A 20,884-nucleotide genomic window follows, 5' to 3' on the forward strand; every position below is an offset into this window, starting at 1 on the left:
TAAAAATACCTCAGATGTTAAATGTTATCCAATTAAGCTTAAAATAAACAGCCTAGAGAGATGAAATCTTGATACTGGGGTATCACATTCTGTGAGGAGTCTCAGACATTTGTTCACAACATGGCACAGCGGTCTGGCAGTGGCCACAGGTGACAACAGAGAGTGGGCAGGTAGGATGGGGAAATGGAGGGAGTCATATGCCCTTTCCCACTCCCCATCCTCTTCCAGGGTGGAGACGGAAGGAGGTAGGGAAGTGGGGGGGGTTGGGGCATTTTCTCTGCCTTCCCCATGCGACCCAGCAAAGGCAGCTCTCCCACAGCAAAGACGACATCACTTGGCAGCACTACTGACCTTCAGATAGCAACAAAAAAAAAAGTATTTCTATTACCTGACAACTGACAATGACATCCAAATGTGCCTGACGTCTCAGTCTGAATCTCAGTCTGAGTCCCGCCAACTGAGACTGCACGTGCACCACAGCAGGGCAGGCTAAGGCAGGGCGGGAGGGAGGCCAGTGCGCGGAGAGGTGACGTGATCACGGATGTGTGAGGGTGGGAGGAGGCAGCTATGGGAGCCCCCGGCAGGTTTGCAGGCCTGGACGGCCCTGGAGAAAAAACAATAGAAAAAACTGTCAGTCGGATCTAAGTTTGGAGGGACAGAGGAGGCATCAAACAAGCGAAGTGGGGGCTGGCTGCCTAACGCACAACACGCTTGGTCTGAACCCCTCTCTGGGTCCAGCTGAGGATGGCAGGCTCTTGCCGTGGGGGAAGAATAAGAAGAGACCTGGAGGACCCGTGAACCCAGGCTGGGGGCCTGTGTGGGCATGGAGCGGGGTGAAGGTGGGGGATGGCCAGCCCTGGCACAGAGAAGAGCCGGAGGCAGCGGCGTCGCCACCAGCACTTGCTCAGGGACCAAATCAAAAGGGGGATAATTGTTTTATGGCTGTGTTAATGCACTGAGCTGACACAAAACTGGGCAGGCTTTCTGCTGAGCCACTGCTGAAGCAGGCTCCACACACCAGCCCGGACAAAGTGAGGTGACTTAGAGCTCAAATGGCTTCAGTGAGGTGCCAGGAGCCGAGCTCCCAGAAGGAAGCCTTGGCGGCCATGCGCTGCCTTCCCGCTTGAGCTGCAGCCAGTTGTGCATTTTGCATGCCCCGATTATGCAGGCTGATTCCCTACTGATCCTGCGAGGAAGGGAACAACCTTTTTCCTGGTAGCTAAAAGATGATACTGTAACCTCCAACCGTATTATTTATTTTTAACCCCTCTAGGAATCACCTGCCATTTAAAAGCTGTATTTAAGAGTTTTCTCCTGCTCCACTGGAAATGCTTGCTCCTCCTGGCACTAGGCCAAACTGAACTCTGTGACTTTGAAAAACTAAGATACAAGTCTTAAATATCGACATATACCTGCACAAATACAGACACAGACACACATAAAATCACGTAGGAGTCCTGGTTTTGGCTGGCACAAATTAGCAGAGTTTAAAGGGAAGCTGAGTGAAAGGCACACTTTCTATCCATTGGGAATCCTAACCTCTCCACTTGATACTATGCCTGCCACTGAGTTATTAACTAAAGGGTAGCTACTAATCAAGGCCAGTTTCTAAATGAAGATATGTGGTGGAGCAGTCGCCATTAAAAAGCTGGCATTTGCCAATAGTTACCGCACAGTGGTAGATCAGAAACCACAGTTTCCCCTGTATTTAGATCAGGAAATATGTGTGCTAATTGTGGGGTACCTTCTGGCAAATGCTTTCTTTCTAAATGGTGGCATCTCTGACTGTGCATGAGTGTGCACCTTGCAGATAGAGGCAAACACCATGGCAGCAAGAAGAAATATTTATCTGTGTTCCCTCCAACCCTAGAAAAAACAACATTTGCTAAAGGAACCCACACTGTGGCAGCAAGGAAGAATATTTATCCATGCTCCTTGTGACCCTAAACATGCAACATATTCCAAGGGAGTCTCTCCACCTTGAGAGTCCCTATTTGGAAACCAGGCGTGCATGTTGATCTGACAGCTACACATGTGAGGCAAATGGGGATACTTCATCCTTGGCACAGCATCCAGCGCTCCAGTCTGCAAGGACTGCATTTGATTTTGGCGTTTATCTTAAATGGCTAAGAGACCACCAGTGCAAAACATTTGTGTGAAGCTTTTGCCAAAACCACAAGTGAAGAGTCTAAATTCCCTGTGTAAATACTTGAGCTTCAAGCATCGAGGATGAAATTTGTGCTCTTTTGTGAGGACTGGTTTTAAATAGAAGCCATTTCTGTGGCTTGTGGGACAAGGAAGGACTTTTTTTTATTTTGGGAGCTCTGTCGTTTGACTTTTGTAACTCTTTGATCTCTCTGCAAGTACTATACAAGCAGGTAATGATAACTGCTATCCAGATCATACCTACATTGCATTTTTGGCAAGACAGTGCACTATGCATGTGGAAACTCATGTTGGACATGGATTTCTATGTGTGTAGGTACCACCCTACTGCCACTGTAACAGATGTAAATAATGTTTGCTTTTTTCATGGAATAAGCAAATAATAATACAGATTCCCTCCAATGACTTAACAATTGTATCTTGTATTCCTAATACAATAAAAATAGCTAGGCTGTGTTGAGCTGCCTGGGCACTTGTCATTGCTTGGAAAGTCATGAGCTTGAAATGGAGATTTAGAGTAGAACCACAGGGCAGCTACATCTCAGGTTATACTGAGCTGTGTCTGTGGTCCCACCATGACTAAGGGCACAGGTCTTGCAGCCACTTGGCCCTGTATATATCATGATGCCTTACTACGGGTTTTGAAGGAGATAATCACACAGAGAAACTATATGAAGCCCACCAAATGCACCATCCAACTCCACTGCATGGGGCTTTAATGTGGAGGTCGGTGGGCCCTGGCACACAGCACTACCTTGAGAGTAACAGCCTCCTCTCTAGCCCTATTGTGTCCCACATGTCTACTGGCAATGAATTTAATGCAATCTGCACAGCCCTGAGGTGTGCAAGAAAATGCAAAAAGCTCTTACCAAGTGGGTACAGGGAGGTCGTCCCAGGTCTTAGTAAGCACATCTCTGGTGTGGAAAGGGAATAAAGGTCTCAAATAGGAGGTTTCTCACCATCTGGTCAAAGAGATCCTGTAAGCTTCCCAAAAGAGGTACTGGGGGCAAAACAGCAATCTGTTTTAACAAGGTACCTAACAATTTTACCAGAAGGACTGTGTGAACCAGATGCCAGTGAATGGATGGAACTGAACCTGTCACTCAGAAGGTCTTTTTCTTGTCCTCAGCCTGGAGAAGAGAGTCTCTGGGGTAACCTTATAGAAGCCTTCTAGTACCTGAAGGGGGCTGACAAGGGAGCCAGTAAGGAACTTTTTACAAGATATGTAGTGATAGGTCAAGGGACAATGGCATTACACTGACAGAGATAGGTGTAGATTAGGTTTTAGAAAGAAATTCTTTACTGTGAGGGTGGTGAGAGACTGGAACAAGTTGCCCAGAGAAGCTGTGCTCAAGACTAGGTTGAATGGGTCTTTTAGGTGTCCCTGACCATGGCAGGGGGGTCTGTTCCAACACAAACCATTCTGTGATTCTATGATTCGATGTATATGTGAGGAAATCTAAAAATTGTTAACCTAGCATCACAAAAGTGTTGGCAAGGGAGAAGAAAAGTGGACCTAGAGAGACTCTGGCAGATGATCAGGGATTACCACCACCAGTCCTGAGTCCAGCACTAAGAGACAAATATCATGCAGCTGCCAGACCAGGAGACTTGAGTGTGCCCCTACAGTCAAAGTCAAATCAGGTGATTCGTCCGCCTCTTTACTACCACTTCAAGGTTCACTTCTTTGTTACTAATCAGGACAGTCCTACAGAATCAGATCAAGTAGAAAATCATGAAGATGGAAATCATATCCAGTGGCCTCAAGAAAAGGCAGGGAGAAAAGGAGGGGTCCACCATTAGGTACACGATACCTCTTCATAGCTATAGAACAAATAACAGTTGAGTTCAAAAATACTCAACTTGTATCTGCTAGGAACATATTCCCATTTCATCTCTTCAGCTCCTCTCTGTGAGATCCTGTGTGTGATTTTTATCCCATAAAAGGTCTATTTAAAGCTGAAAATGAAGATGGAGGCTCTTCAACTTAACTGTTACAGGTGACAGACAAACACAAAATGAACAAACATAAAAATATAGAGATACATACATACATACATACATACATACAATCTTAAGGTGGTGCTGAGAGTTTTTTGCTCAGCCCACACAGCAACAGGCACGGGAGTGGAGCTGATCTCTGGAATTCTACATCCGATCGACCACATCACATTGCACAGAGGTTTCAAAGAGAAAACACACCTGCGAGCCCCTGACTGCCACAAAGGGCACAGCCACAGTCAGCACTAACGGGAAAGCAAACCGCAAGAACTGCAGGGCAATCTTAGAGGCAAATATCCCATCCGGATGGGGAGAGCAGGCACACACATGCAGCATTGTTTCGCTTGGACATCCCTGACACGATGTGTGAGGCTCGATTTTCCTCTTGGGTCAGCACTGGGAAATCACTCACCTGCACTGCAGATCTCAATTATATATTCTGCATTCATTCTGCACGGATGAGAAGGGGAGTTTTGCACATAGCATGAGTGTGAAACACGCACAGGGACTGTCACCATGTAAATAAAGCATCTGCATTGCTGACGGTAAAGGAAGATTTTGTTCTTGTGCTTTAAACAGGCTCAGCATGTCCTCAGAGCCTGTACATGGCAGTAGCTCACAGGTGATGTTGACTCCCATGCACCACTAAAAGTAATTTTTTTTCTCTCTGCTATTTTTAAACTTGCAAAGAAGAAAATAAGGTAAATTGGACATGACCCCAGATGGAAAATGAACATAAAAGCCTAGATGAACCTGACAAAAGCCACAATCAAGGCATAAATTGCATCCTTTTGTTGCCCCTCTCCCTGAGCCTAGGCATGGCTGGCCATATGATATGGTGTATGTAAAACACCATGCTCCTGTGGCACACATGCAGAAAAGTCCCTGAGCAAAACACAAAGATGGAGCCAAAGCAGCATTCACAATGTCCCACCTCAGCATGGCTTAGACCAGGGGAAGCAATCTTAAATTAGGAGACCTGGCTTTACATCCGATGTCACATGTAATAGCAGCCACACGTAGCTGGTGTGTCCCAGGGGTGCCGAGTGTTTGGCTGGGTGGGTGCCTGGGTGTGTATCTGTGTACCGGCACACTGGCAGGTGCACAGGCAGACGTGTGAGCACTTAACAGGGCACGAACCAAGTTTTTCTGTGTGTTTCTCTGTGCCTGTCTGGTGACACAAAGTCTAATCAATAGCTGGTTAGAGAATAAAGCTCAGCTCCATTATTAAAAAACTCTCTTTCAATAAAAAGAAAAAACATCTGCTCAAACAGTGTACGGCTACAAATTTGGAGTGCAGGCTGAAGCCTCATCCCTGCCCTGTGCCCGTCATGTTCAGGGAAAATACTGCAGGTGTTCTGAGATGGGTTTTACATGAACCATTGCAGCAGGTTTGAGCAGACACTCCCAAAAATGATAGACAAATCTATCCACTAATCTCTCCAACAGATTTTTTCCAAGCTTTTTCTAAAACAAGTTGTCTTATCTGTATCACACCCTCTCCTGTGGACTGTTCTCAGCTGACAGTATTGTCTTTCTGCCATGTCTCTTTATGCAGACACCAACAGAGCTGGGGAAGCAAACGCACACAAGCACACACATACACATACAGAAACACACATGCACAAACGCTTCCAGCAGCAGCCAGCAGAGCACTGCCCGCACACCCTGCGAGGGGCAGACGCACACGGCATCCCCCAGGAAAGGCAGAACGACTCCATGGTGTGGGCAGACACACTAGTGTACACACCCACACCCAGAGTCCAGCACTCGGCCAGACACACCTGCACACCAGCCTTCACCTCTCCCCCCAGCACAGCGGTTTGGGAGCAGTTTCCCCACACTGATTGTGATGCTTAGACTAAAACTTTGCTGAAGCTGGAAATGCAAAAGTTGCACCGGGTAGAGAAGAAGGAGGGCAGGAAGAGATTTCCTGTTGTATTTTGCTCAGAGATTTTTTCATTTTGGCAGACAAGGATTCCCTTTGAATTGATACATTTCTTTCTCCCAAGAATTTCGAATGATAATGCATAAATGAGTCATAGATCAAGAACGGCGACATGGTGAGCAAGGAGGAGAAAGAGTGTGAGTGAGGGGCACTGGCACAGAAATTTGACAGTACCCCAACTCCCCCCATTCCTCCCCCCATGCCAAGACATTAATTCTCACAAGTCGGAGAAAATTACTATGCATGAATGCAAAAAGCATGATCAGGAGTAATTAACATGGCTTCATATGCAAATTTTATTAATGCAGAAGTACAAAGTCATTATGCAAATGAAACTTACGTCAACTCTCTTGACAAATATTCATCTCTAAAGCTCAAGTTTCTCCCTTCTAATTTTTTTTTTAATTTTTTGGTGTAAAACCAAAAAAAAAAAAAAAGTGATGAGGACTGCTTGACAAGTTTGCAAAGTTGTTTTTCAACCGGAGAAATTTATTCTTGCATTGTTGATTTTTTTTTTGTTGTTGTTGTTGTTGGCAGGTACACGACAGCTCATGGAGGAGAGCGGGAGGATGGGGGACGCAGGCTACCAGCAGCAGGCAGCCAATCAAAACGCCAGCGGCTGTAATGAGCGCGATTGATGACTGTTTGGCTTTACTGCAGGGTAATGAACTAGAATCCAGTCTGAGGAGGGAAAAAATATGAATATTCATGAAGCTGTGCTCCTGCCTTTGATGATTAAAGAAATTTTTAATATTCAAATAAGCGCTTGCCAAGTGATTAACAAAGAACAAGCACGCAGGAATATGGAAATGGAGCTGTGGAAGATTTGGGAGTCACAGTCTGTGCAGAAAAGACAGCACAAAATTTCATAAACAAGATAGGCAGATAACCTAATTCAAATCTGAGCAAATAAAGGGGAAAAAAATCACCTTCTTTTTCATCAGTTTGGATATTGTATCAGTCACTTTGTTTTAGAGAGCAAAGGAGAATAAAATCAACCGATGCAATAAGATGGGGGGAAATACCCAAACCCTGAGAAACCCAACCCAGCAATTACAAAGTAAGAATCCTGGGTGAGAAACAGATAGGAAAATGATGGTTAAGCCCACCGTCTGCTATGGGCTATTGCTTTGCAAAAGCAGGAGCCTGCCTGATGCTGAGAGCCTCCTGGCTACTGAGAATCGCCAACTTGTTGTATACAACAGGCAGGAGACGTAAGTATCCTGAAATAACCAAGACCAGTCCCTGCTGTTAAATCCCTTTCCTTGGATAAAGGGCACACTGCAGGGCTTGACTGCTGTCTGGGAGAGGAAAGAGTGCAACAGAAAGAAGAAATATTATTGCCAGGGAAAAGAAAGCAAGAAAAAAACTGAAAAGGAGGGTGCAAGGAGGTCTCAGCTGCCCACCCTGGTAATCAGTTGATAAAAAATGTGTTTTCCATGTCTGAGCCAGAAAGGTCCTCCACTCCCCACAGATTTCTGAACAAGGATACAAAAATTCAGTCACATTATAAAATGTCTGGTAAGTTCAGGTTCTCACAGTTTAATAGCTTCACTAAGGATTCACACTGAAGCACATAGTAACAATATTAGCTGCTAAAATGACTTTGCAGTTAAAATACATCTAATTAGCAGCCAGCTAATTTTTTTTGTCTTTCTTTGAAAAACAGTTAACTTCAGGGCTACATTATACCAGAATGAAATGTAGTTGAGCTCTTTCTGTTACTCAGAGTAAGGATATCTTCAAACTCTTAGGGCACTGGAAAACCAACTCACCTTTTTGTTATTAGATCCTGGGGTTTCACAGGCCTGTTTGCCTTTTCTGCAGACCTTTAAAAACTCTGGTTAATTATTTCTTATTTAAAAATCTAAAGAAAGCATAGGCTAAGTACCACTTAATAATTAATTGGTGTCTTCAGAATGTAAAATTTCAACTATACTTAAAACAAAAATAATTACAGTAAAGCATAAGGACAATGCTACAAAATGCAAAAAATGGACATGATCAGAACATTCAAAGCTGTCATGAAAACACATTATATAGCTAATGGGATTTTTTTCCCCTATATCTGCTCCATTTTTGGATATACAAAAATACTCACTATCGATGTACCACAGGAAAGAACAGGGGGGAAAAAGGAAAGGAAGGAGAGAAAAAAAAAAAAAAAGCCTAAATGTAAGTAAAGATAAGGTTAAACACCATGCTGGGGTATTGCTGGGAGTCTTTGCTCTGAATAATGCCAAGACCTTTCGAAGATGTCTGTTGTCTCTGGGTGCGTGTGGGCGGGTGAAGCATGATATTACATAACACACACGCGGCAGTGGCTGTGCACAATCGTACTGATTAAAACGTTTGACTGTGAAACTCAGATCTCCATTTCCTGGGCTGTTTGCAGCTCGTGTCAGACCCCAGAACACCATAAATGTTATCCCTTGTCTACAAGATTCCTTGGCTTTATTTTAATCAGTGCATTTTCTTTTTTAATGACAGAGGAGCAACTACCAGCTCCTACAGTTGGTTGCTTTGAAGCCCTTCTTAAACGGCCGTTGAATTCTACCACGCGAATGTGAATACTTCAAATTTATGCCATATTTTCATTTCTTCTTTAAAAGTACCCCATTTACATATTTCTGGAGAATAACTTCTGCAGGGCAGGTGAACACACATTTCTGCATATGGAGTCAATGGGGAAAAGCATTAAGAGTCCATATTGCAAAAATCAGCCCCTAAATTTGAGTGGCTTAAATTGAGCGTGCAGCTGTGATTGCCTGTCAGTAGTTAGATGCTGTAATAATAATAACAACAACAATAATAACAATAATAATAATAATCTTTTCATTTCTCTAGTGTCTTCCACGCAAAGATCTGGAAGTACTTTACAAAGATAAATAAACTGAGTTTGGAACACCCCGTGTGGTTAATAATATCCCAATATATCTAAAGTGCATGCAATTTGTCTCACCGTGTAAAAATCCATGTGATGTCACCCACATATTTGTGTATGACATCTTGGAGGCTTGGACACTAAGGGCAGGCTGTGGAGAATTTTGCTTACCTTGAGACCATGTGAATTCACAGAAGTAGCCCACACTATGCCTGCAGGACTGTTTTTGCAGTGCCAAAATCCCTCTTTTAGAAAAAAGTGGTGTAGATTGTCACTGGTGTCACTCAGGGGCCAGGGTGGGTGGTCCCCAGGGGTATCCAGGTGCCACGTGGCAGCACTGGCAGCATCCCTATGAGCCAGGTCTCCACAGTGGCTCCTGCAGGACTACCTGTGCCTCTCTCCCACCTGATGTTCATCTAAACTTGCTCCTCACCCCTTGTCTGTGCTATGAAAAGAGAAAAACTGAAACATCTTGGCTCACTCCAATTAAACAGACAAGAAAAAGGACTCTCGCCTACCCCAAGGCAGCCTTCATCACCTCCCCCTGTTGTGCCCTCTGCCCACCCCACCAACACAAGCCTTTGTCCCAGGAGGACCACATCCCTTTGCTATGAGAGCAACTGGGAGCAAGAGCATGGGAAAACAGGGCAGTATTTGGCCTAAAACCTTCATAAGGCATGAGTATATATGACATATCAGCAGATGTGCTAAAAATATAACACAGGAAACCAGCGAGTTTCCTCATCTCGGGAGGGTGGTTTGCAGACCACTGGGCTGGGAAGGGGGCTGGGGTGCACACCCCAGGGCATGAGCCACCCAGGCTATGGCACATTCTCTCCTGGAGCTCAGCTTCCCACTGACTGCCCGTCTGGTCTGTTCAGCCCCAATAAGCTCTCAAGTAGAGCCCAGCTCTCACTCTGGGGATGCAGAGTGTCTAACACAAGGGTGGCCTGATCTGAGCTGCAATGTCCAGAAGCTACCACAATAAACCAACAAATAATAATAATAATAATAATAATAACAACAACAATAACAATAATAATATATCATCCTGATTTGTGGAGGGTTTGGGGTTTTTTCCAAAAGGCATAAAGGGTAGACAATAAACAGTTCATCAATTTTCCCAAGTTTTTTCCCTAACTCTTGTAATTAAGTCCTGGGGAGTTTCAATGGTTGTAAAAATCCTTGTGGGAACTAAAAATTTTAGTCCTGATTATATCATGAATATTTCTATCTACCAGCAAATATTTCTCATGTAATTGAAACATATAACTACTACAATATAAATTGTAGCAATTTAACAGGCCCTGAAATTAATAAAGGAACTCAGTGGATGGAAAAAGCTGCTTCCAAAGGGCAAAATTATGTATTTATGCAGCTAGAACAAGAAATGCCACTACAAATAACCAGAGGGCTTGGCCGCAAGAGGATGGTCAGGAGGTTAAAATGAAGGAACTGAAGTGGCCAGGGAAGAGCCACAGATAAGCAGGAGTCGTTAACATCAGTGGACCTCCCTGCCTTGGCCATTCAGAACAGTCCCACTCACACACTGGCAGATGCTGCATTGCAAACATATATCCTCAGGCTGAATATGGCCTCTGGAAAAGAGAACAGCAGGATTTGCTGCTTGGGTAAGTAACTGCCTCACTCTGAAGTTTGCTTTCTACTCATAGTTTTAAATTTTGTCCCTATCTCTCACAATAAAAAATAATAATAATTTAAAAAAACTTGATGGAATTAGGCAAAATGAGGCTTTAGCAGCTCTTCAGCTGTTTGGCAGCAAAAGCAATTCCTGGAATGGGAGGGAACTTGAGGAAAAAGAAGCAGATGAAGTCACTCTGCCCCTCTGTGCCTCAGTCTCCCCATCTGTGAAAATCGGCTAATGACATCCACCTGATTTAGTTAAATGTCCTGGAAACTAAAAAGACTCTGTAACAGCAATATATTAAGCAGCAGCACTGTTAACTGCTTCACTGCTGGAAATGCAAAGGAGAACCATCAGGTGATGCCATGTCCCTGCACAGCACAGATGGACAAACTTAATATACAGAAACAATTAGCTTTGGGAGAGAATCACAGCTTCTGGTTTTTTGGCTCACCCCTAGCCAAAAGCAATGTAAGTGTAGACACTTTGTAAGTGCTGAATTTCTATGTGGAAAATAGTCTACCTGCCTAGTGTGAATGCACACATCAGATTTAAAGTAATGCAACTCTAAAATAAGTGGGGGGAGGGGGGGCATTAATAGGCACACTTACAATTTTCAAATTTTTCCTTGTGCATGGAGCACTTTCACACTTAGAAGAGCAATTCACTAACACCAATAAAACTTGAAAAAGCAAAGCAGAGCGAGCGACTGGGGAGGGAAGGAGAGAGGGAGGAGCAGATATTTTTAAAATGAAGGTTCCCTTTGAGTTTTGGATCTCTCAGGGGAAAACTACTCCAGCTATGTGTGTACGAGTGGCCCCAAGTCTGATAACGGAATCTGTCAAATTAAACGAGCAGACCGATCATCTAGAGATGGTAAAACAATCCAGCAAATGAGAAGAACACTGAGGATCTAGAGATCCAGTCTTCAGTTCACTGGACACCAGCACAACTAAGCAAATAATGCTCTCTGAATGGAAAAGAGGCTAGGAAATTAACTAGCTTTAAATAATGAAAGAAAGCAGATAAATAAACCAGCAACCAGGAATTTAGTTCAGACTATAATGTAAGTCAAAAAAAGGGAATAGTGAACCAGTTTCATTTGTACAAGGAAGCATGCTGGAAACTTGTGCCCAGTCCCCCTGCTAAAGAGAACAATGAAGTTTTACCCAAAGACTTGGATCCAAACAGAATTTGCCCAGTCACAAGCACTAATTAGACAGGATAACCTAACCCTGCACCAGGAGAGGTAAAACACAAGTGCAGTATAATAATAACCCTGTAATCCTTTCACTCTGACACAAAACTAAGAGCAAAGTACAAGAAACCAAGAACCATTCTACATAAAGAATTTTTTTCTGAGGTATATATTTTCTGGACCAGATTTTCCTGTACCTCTCAATTTACCCATTATTTGTACAGAATAGCATCTTTCTCCATAACATAAAAGCATAAGACACAAAAAGGCTTATTATCAAGTCTGCTCGAAACGGAAGCTGAATACACTTAGCCAGGAAAGTGTATAAAAAAACCAGACATACTGTACAAACAAGGTGAGGCAAGAGAATTCCTTCAAAAATCCATGGTTAGGATGAGGAAGCAATATTAAATTCATAACTATCACCACAGTAAAATAAAGCTGAGTAGACTTTTTTGTATCTGATGAAAATGTCAATATACTCAAATGACAGCTTATTGCTGTATATCACAGTCTAACCAAATCTTTCTATAACCTCTTGTGTTACGAGCAAAATCTCTAAAATGTCACCAACTAAAAAGCTGAACCAGCCTGTAATTAGTTTCAACAAAGTCATCCTTTTAACCCTAATTTTCTAGATGTAGATGGTATTTCCGCAGTAAGCATTATGAACCTTCCTTCAGGACAAGTGGAATCAAATTGTAAAATCATAAGCAGCAATCTAGTAGTTCTTCCTTGAAGCAAGCCCTTTATTTGCCTGTAATAAATTCAAATCCAGTCTTCAGTCTCTTAATAGGTGATCAGAGAAAATATGCATGCACACCTAAACCACTACAACAAACCTTATTTTTTAAATAACACTTCAGTCACTAATATAATAAAGATTGTTGTAACCCGTTAGCACTGGTATCATTATTCCTTATGATTCAATATTCTAATGACTGGCTGTAACAGAGGTTTATGTTCTGCAGAGGTTTATACCACTATTTAATGTAATTAAGCAAACTGGCAGCCAGTGCCTCTATGGAAATATCATTTCTATCACAGAGTATTCCCACCAGAAATTCAGAGGGATCATAATATACAAACTTTGATTCTGTTTATTTTTCCCCCTGTTCTGAAACTGATCTGGCATTTCTTGGACTTAGTACTAAGTGGAAGAAGGAATTAATTTGGCTTCTGTAGACATGTTATTATTGACAATACTAATAATCTATGACAAATGGGCTATCCCGGCTCCTCTCCTTCAGCAGGCACTGCAGCCTGCAACATCGCTTTGCAAAACCCCAGAGCTGGACTCTTCTCCTGCCGGGAGCCCTGTGAGTGTACCAGCAATGGGGTTTTAAGTAAGCCATTAAAATGCTAATATTCAGCACGGGCCAGATCCCTGTTACCACTGAAAGCAGAACTAAAGCTTCTCTGGAGACAGGATAAGGCCCTTCCAATGTGATCAAAGAGTAAATACATGCAAAGCTCTGATGGGAAAACGGATCTTTTTTCTAATTTTAAAACTAAACAGGGAGAGTCCACCAGGCTCATAATCCATATTACAGTAACATCTGGGATCACTGACACCTGGGATAACAGCAGTGAGGAATATGGGTTCAGGCTCAAAAGTTGTCACCTGGGGTCAAAGAGGAGCACTTAATACCCAGGATTCTGTGAAAATTGAGTTATTTATCTTTTGGGCTACACTCCCCTCCACTCAACACAACTCTGCTGATGACAGCAAATGTGCTACACTATATATATTTGGTTTATATATATATTTGTGTGTGTGTATATATATATACATGCACTGTGCATTGCTTTTTCACACTTGCATTTACTCCATCTTGCAAAGGAAGCTCAGACCCTCACTCGAGCAGGGCCACCCAAGTATGCAGGGTCAGGAGCAGAATTCAGACCAAAAACTAGAGTTCACCCTCTGCCTGCAACAGCAGAGCCAATTTGGTTAAATAACGGCTTAGTTACCTCTCCTTTCTAGCTGTAAAGTTCTCTGTAGAGGGAAGGAAAAAAAAAAAAAGAAACCCGAAAAACCGTAAAAGAAAACCCCCCCCCCCGTGGGGGGGGGGGGGGAGGAGGGGGGGTGGGATGGGACATGGAATGATAACGGGAAAGGGAAAATGTCTGGTTCCTATTATTGCTATCTCCAGCACTTTCACCTCCACAAACAGCTTAAAGAAGGGCTTCTGGAACAGAAGTTCAACTTTCCTTAATCTGGGCTCTTAAGTGCCAGGATCTGGTTACATTTTCTCCTTCTCCAGATTTTAATACTTTTATTATATATTCTAATAGGGAGTGGGGGGGAGGAAGAGTGGGAATCTCAGTGTCACTCTAAGAAAGAAGTCACCAGGTTTTGTGATCCAGCAGCTTCCTTGGCAGAGGGAACTGCTGGTTGGCATAATCTACTCGTTTGACAAAACTACTATTTCTGGGCACAGGCTCAAAAACAGGTAGGAAGCAAATGCTGAGAAATAAGGAAGTAAAAACAGCCAACAGATTTTTCACTACCAAGAACGCCAAGAGTAAACATGATTTATTTAGCTGTGTTTAACATGTCTCTTCTGCACTAGACTGCAGAAATCTGCTTGCGTTTAGAGCAGGAGGAGGAGGAGGAAGGGGGGAGGGGATGAAAAGGGAATCCATTACGGTGCTCCGCTGGTACTTTCTGAATTGTTCAGTCACACAGTTTTATGGAGTACAAGTATTTTCTAGCCCAAAATATATTCATGTGTCAGAAGAAAGCAGCACTAATCTGCTGTTAATTAACAAGCTGCTGCTAACAAAAGATGAAGGACCCAATTCATACAAACAATATTTACGTGGGTGTCGCATGATTTTGTCACAGATCTTTTCTCTTTTCCCCTCCCCCCCCGCCCTTTTCCCCCTGCCTCCTTCTCTTCCTCAGCACCCAGTTGCAGGAATACAGCACAGAGGAGTCCCAGCTCCTCTGGAACCAACACCCAGAGTGGAGGTGAGGGCACCAGCCAAACTCAGACAGGGTCTCACCTGAGCCACCCAGCTCTGGGGTTCACGACTACCCACACGAGAAAGGGCCATATGACATGTTCACAAGTGAAATTTCCTTAGATCCTTTTTTTTATGAGGGAGAGGCCATCTCCTGGCACTGTGCCCACAGTGGCAATGCTGCCGAGGCCCCAGGAAGTGGCATGAAGCCTCACATCCTCCACCCATCCGCACCAATCAGTGCAGGCTGTGAGAAGGGATGGGAGACACCACTGCCTTCCCCGATGCCTGGCCTGTGACTTCATTTTTGTTTAATCCAAACTCTTTGCCAAGGAGTTTGGGGATGGGGGGAACAGCACAGATACTCAAAGGGATCAGGGCTTGTTCAAAAATACCCACACACCTACAAACAGGTAGGGCTGTGAGCAATGAACCAGAGGACAGTTCTCCCAGCCACAGAACTGCTGCCCTCCCCTGCTCCCCGCTGGAATTTTGGACAGTAGTACCTGTGGCCTTATCCAGAAGGGTGCTGAGTGCTGCAGGCTGGCCCAATTCCCTGCCGGATGCAGCTGGGCACTTTGGAAAATAAACCCATTCACATCTTTTCTGCCTCATCTGAGAAATGAGAGTGCATATCTCCTGTGGGCATCTTAAAGCTGGTGCTGGCAGAGACGGGAGAGTTAAAAGCAAGAGCAACTAGCACTAAAAATTCCTGGACTTGTTCAGCTCCCGGGAACAAAGCTGGGGCTGCAGGATGGGAGAAAGGGCTGATGGTCTTCTGCACTTCACCCATCAAACCACACCAACTTGTCCTACAGAAGGGTTACAGGGTTTAGACTCTGCTCTGCACTGTCATCACACAGCCAGGGCTGGGAGAAGCATAGAGACAGGAAGGTGGGAAGCAGAAGTATTTAAGCATGATTCTAGAAGTGCCAAGGTTCTCCCGTCATGGCACACTGGGGTGGTACTTCTGCTAGCACAGTTCTCTGCGCACCGCAGTAACTGTCTCACCCTCAAGGCCACAGCTTCCGCAGTGAGAAACAATCACTGGAGCATACGCACATCTTCCAGGTTTTCCCTCTGTACCCTTTCCCCATTCCCCAAATCATGGGGTTTTCACTGCAAAAGTCACAACCCCTCTCTCAGCGCATCCCCCAGGCACCCTGGCCAGCACCCAGCCCCACCACTGGCTCCTTCCAGGACCTGCTCTGGCAGGAGCCTCTGAGAGGGACCAGCCCTGAATGCAGACTAGCACCGACTCTCCCCCACATCATCTCTTTGTGCATTTCCACTGTCATCTCTGCCACTTCTAGACCTTACTTCTATCTTGAGAGATAGATGGAAACAGATCCATCTATCTCTCAAGGAAGTAAACCTTTCCAGATAGCAGGGAAGTCTCCCAAAAGTGAAGACAATAGCGGTTCCCAAGCTTCCCCCAGAGGGAGTGAGGTCAACCAGTGAATTGCCCCACCCAGGTAACGTCTGTTACAAGCTGCCGGCTGCCCGGAAAAACCCTAACCCAAACAGCCTCAAGGCCCCAGCCCACAGGCTTCATCAATCCAGCTCATCAGTTCTTCCAAAACAAGCAGGTGCCTTTGCTAGGGGTCTCTGACCACCACTGCATCCATGACTTCCCCTTGCCGAATTATTTCTAGTGGATGTTAATTGTTAGATAGGGAGCATTGCGGATTGAGGATGTTTTTCCTTAGCCACAGAGCAGACAGGGTAAGGATGAGGCCAGTCCAAGACAATGCACTGTCAAAATCCCCTGAAGGGATGGGTGCTTCTGGAGGCCAGTAAAGATTTTGCTCCTGTGTACTAGCACTGCTAACAGAAAACCATTGTGCATCCCTTTGGAGAATCAGCTCCAATCAGGAATCCTCAATCAGCTTCAAAATCAAAAATAACGTGCATCATCTTAGATGATGAACTTGGCATGATGAGGATAACTTCCTCCAGAGGAGTCTGGAAGCTGGAGTGGGGGCTCAGGGGTTTTTTAAGGGAGTTTTGGGGCTTACTGTTTTAACTTCTTTCTTGCAAAAAGGCCCTGTAGCATAAGCATTAATCAAACACTATATTCTGCCTTTTAGTCTTGAACAATTATGAGTACAGTTTTGTGATCTTTAGCCATATTTACTGATACTCAAAGGCAGATTCTATCTTGTTAGATTGTTATAAATGGGACCCCAGAGAATCAGCACACAGGCAGAGGCAGATGTCAAAGAGCCTTCTCAGAGCTCGGGTGTGCTTCAGTTTTCTACTGCTGAAATTACGAATGTTTTGGAGAAAAAAAAACCAACCAACTTTAGAGTCCTCTGCCAGATCATTACAAAGAGCTGTCTGTAGATTACAAATAGAAAAAAAGAAAGGAGAGCCATTTTGCTGAACTTAATGCTTTTTAAGGTTAACTGTTAAATTTCAAAGTGTGGTTTACATGTGCTGGCCACTTGTATGAACAAAAGTTTCAGAGACAGACAGAGAAGAGGTTTCTGCTTATAAACCATTAAAGAAAGAAACCCACAAATTCTATCTCATTCTCTCTTACTTAAATATGTTGTTTCTGCTCCAGACCTGTTTCATAATACCATAAAATAGAGGCATGTTTCCAACACTAGATTTGAGAAGCTGTCACATTAAAGGTAAACTTTTAATCTGCTAGAGACAAACAGCACATATTTTAACTTCCTGAGAAACAGCTCTTGAGAAATGTTTAAACAGGAATTTAAGAGCTGTGTGGTAAAGCCACATACAGGGGTCTCAGACAGCTACTGGGTTTGAGCTTCTTTTCCTTGATGTTGTTTTTTTAATTCTTTCAATAACCCACAAAAAGTAGACTTCTAGGAACAAAGTAACCAAGATGCATGGTAAACTGAACCTCTAGGCTTGCTTTTATTCCTAGTTAATAGAAAAGAAATGTTTTAACTGAAACACAGGCCTGAATTTCTAGCTGTTCATCTCCATCTTTTTGTTTTCTCGGGACTCACAATCAAATACTTTTAAGAAGTTAATTGTGTCACAATTAGTAACACATTAGTCCTCCGATATTTTTAATAGCAACCCAGGTTTTTCCCCAAGGCACTTAAAAATGGCAGGCTCGGCTATATTCTCCCTTTTTTTTAAACTCCCATGCACTTTCTTCTTTAAAAAACTCCTACATGCATTTCACTTGGTCTGAAAATACCAGCACAGATCTTAATCCTGCCAACGCTTACAGACATGCTTAACTTTCTGCACATCAGTAATCCCGCTGACTGCAGAGCACTGTTGGCGTACCTACAGCTCAGTGCAGGCTGAGGATGGAATCCGGCCTGCGCCGAAGCCAATGGCAAAACCCCCATTGACGTCAATAAGGTTGTGCTTTGACATCCAATTTGTTGCAGGATTGGGACCATCCTCATTTCAAGGTACTTTCCCAAAATCTATTTTGGTTTAGGTTTTTGTTTGGTTTTTTTTCTCTCTCTTTTCTCTTACTGCTCTTTCACCCCCTCACCTCCCACACTCACTCTTGTGGGGCCCCATATTGAGACCGCTTGAAAACTTCTGCCGTTCAAATCCCTCCATGAGGAAAACCCCCTCACTGAGACAGGAAACATCCTTTGCAGGTAAAGCTGAAAGAAACTATTTTGCTCCACTGTGTGCATTTGAGTAAAGTAATTAAAACCTGGGAACTTGGGTTCCAACCGATGCCAAGAAGCAATCATTAATATGAACTGAAGGGAAATGGGAAGCTCCAGACATTTAAAATCAGCTGTAGGGGGAAAAAAAAAAAAGTAAAAAAAAAAGTAAAAAAGGAGGGGGAAAAAATGGAGGAAAGAGGGAAAGGATGTTTTGTAATTTTTGCTAGAAAGTCAACTCAATGCAGCTTGAACTGCATGGGGTTAAAATGCATTTGGGGGGCATGCTATACAATGAGGGGATAAAGCCCTGCTGAAAAGCAGGGGAGGGCGAAGCAGCGGCAGCCGGCTCGGAAGCGCTGCGGTGCTGTGAAGAGCGGGCAGAAGTGAGCAAACCAGCTGAACCGCTTGCAGAATTAATCAGTAACAAAGAGGCTGGAGCTGTTGGCGGGCTTCAGCCCTTGAACCTGGACTCTGCTCTATAAATTTCAACTTGGAATGGCTCTCTACTTGTTGAAAGACAGGTTGGCGCCAGGCCAAGACATAGGGGGGGAGGAAAAAATAAAACAAAAGAAAAAAAACTCCTTCTTGCTCAGGAAACTTCCCTTCAGTTTCTAACTCTTTTTATGAGCTAGTAATAAGGCAGTCTAGAAAACGGGAAACAAAAAGTGGGTCTTGAAAGGAAAAAATGAACCAGAAGTTGGTTCAATAAAGAAAATAAAACAAGTAGGTGCTAAATTCAAATCTGAGTTTTGCCTGCACATAAGTACATCAGCTCTAATAGAATACTTCAGAGCACCTCAGCAATAATTCAGAGGAATTTTACAGTTACATTAGCTGACAACAGGTTTGACTCTGAAAATAATAAATGTCTTAAAAGAGGAAGAGGGCTGTTTAATCCTTGTCTGCAGTCTCATCTGTTCTCTCCTCCCCCACCTCTCCACCTTGTTTAAATGACCATTACAAAAGGAGTGTGGTATAAAAAACATGTAGAACCATCATTTATTCAACAGCATCTCTTTCCTTTCTTATTTTTCCCCTCTTCAAACAGGGGTGTGCGGGAGAGCCGATGCTCTCCTCAAGCTTTCCTCACTGCCAAGGCAGTCTCAGCCACAAATACCTTGCTGCCGCCGTGCTTTCCCAGCATGAGCAGACAAGGAGCAGGCTGGAGCAGAGTGAGGGGCTGGAGTGCAGAGGGGGGGAGCTGTCAAAGTGGGAAGAAAGAAGGCAAACATCTATTCAGAGGCCAGATGCACTCAGCAAGGTCAGCTGCAGAGACACAGCCCTTTGCAGCAGCTATGCAATTACATCCGAAGTCTGCACAGCACCAAGAGTCCCACAACCTGCATGCAAGGGCTGGACTGGAGGATCTAGGGCAGCTGGAAGAAGGTCTATAATGATTTTAATTGCTCTTCGGAGATGCTAAAGGGTCGATGAGATGCTCTTTAGCTAGAGCAGAGGGGCTGATGCTCTATACCGCTTGCAAGAATACATGCAGATAAAATATCCTAATGAGAGAATGGAGAGAGAAATAGGGTAAGTGCCAGCAGCAATCAAAAGGTGAAATAAAACAGTGAAATAAGATGCAGCCTAATCAGAGCATGGAGGACAAGGATACAAAATCTTTTCACCAAAAGTGGCTGTTAAGGTAAATTAGATTAATCACTCCCAGCTCTCTTCCTCTCCAAACTCCCTTAATTTTAAAGAAGGGGCTGACTCCTGTAAGGCTGCACACCATCCAAGACTGCTGGACATTTAAAGCTATATACGTAGCATGCCTGCTACAGACACACATCCTGTACTTCCACTTTCCAAGAAAACTGGGATCTGCTACTTGGTAGGTCTTTTCCATCTGCAGCTTTTATGACTCTGCCGAGGGACCGGTGAGCAGTGTCCCCCCTTTTCTCACTCAAGAAATATGCTACTAAATGCCAGAAGAAGGAGCGAGTTTAAGAACCGTTGGGCTTAACAGCGGTTTCTGCTGATCACACTCGAATCTTTCTGCAAAGGCGCACATGCAAAGAGAAAAAAACAACAACCGCTAAGTAACCACTTCACATCTGCCATTAACATTATTAAACTCCTTACAAGCGGTATCTAACCCCACCTTCCCCACTACACACAAGCATACACACACCCCCGAGCTCTGCAACACAGCAACTGGGAGCCAAGACGGCTCTCCTCTCCTCACTGCAGCAACCACATTCATTCCTGTTAAGGGGTTAACGATTCATTTCCACTACTTCTCTCGAGAAAACCTACAATGAAAACATTGGCTCACGAAAGCGTTCTCACTGCCAGAATGCCACAGCGCGAGTGAAAAGTCCGTTTTGTTTTCATTACATCTCTGGGATTTCCGGCTTAACTCCTGAGCTTAGACACCAAATCCCTAGATACCCCACCCACCCAGTTTTTCTTCTCCTTTTTTTTTTTATAACATTTCTACTGCACAGCCCAC

General features: G+C 43.9%; 1 protein-coding gene across 5 annotated transcripts in view; it reads right to left on the reverse strand.

The window, feature by feature from the left end:
• The window catches only part of BCL11B (BAF chromatin remodeling complex subunit BCL11B), a 91,649-nt gene that overhangs the window by 48,777 nt on the left and 21,988 nt on the right, over window positions 1-20,884 (reverse strand). For 3 of the 5 annotated variants that reach the window (XM_042047640.1, XM_042047639.1, XM_042047641.1), the window contains exon 3: window positions 389-604. The exons of the other annotated variants lie outside the window; for them this stretch is intronic. In XM_042047640.1, coding sequence (XP_041903574.1) covers window positions 389-604 — 216 coding nt within the window. The remainder of the gene's footprint in view (window positions 1-388; window positions 605-20,884) is intronic. 5 annotated transcript variants of the gene reach the window in all.

The sequence above is a fragment of the Corvus kubaryi genome, unplaced genomic scaffold (assembly GCF_017639235.1).
Source record: "Corvus kubaryi isolate FWS band 111438036 unplaced genomic scaffold, C.kubaryi_AGA036_p1.0 66, whole genome shotgun sequence".
Lineage (NCBI taxonomy): Eukaryota > Metazoa > Chordata > Aves > Passeriformes > Corvidae > Corvus > Corvus kubaryi.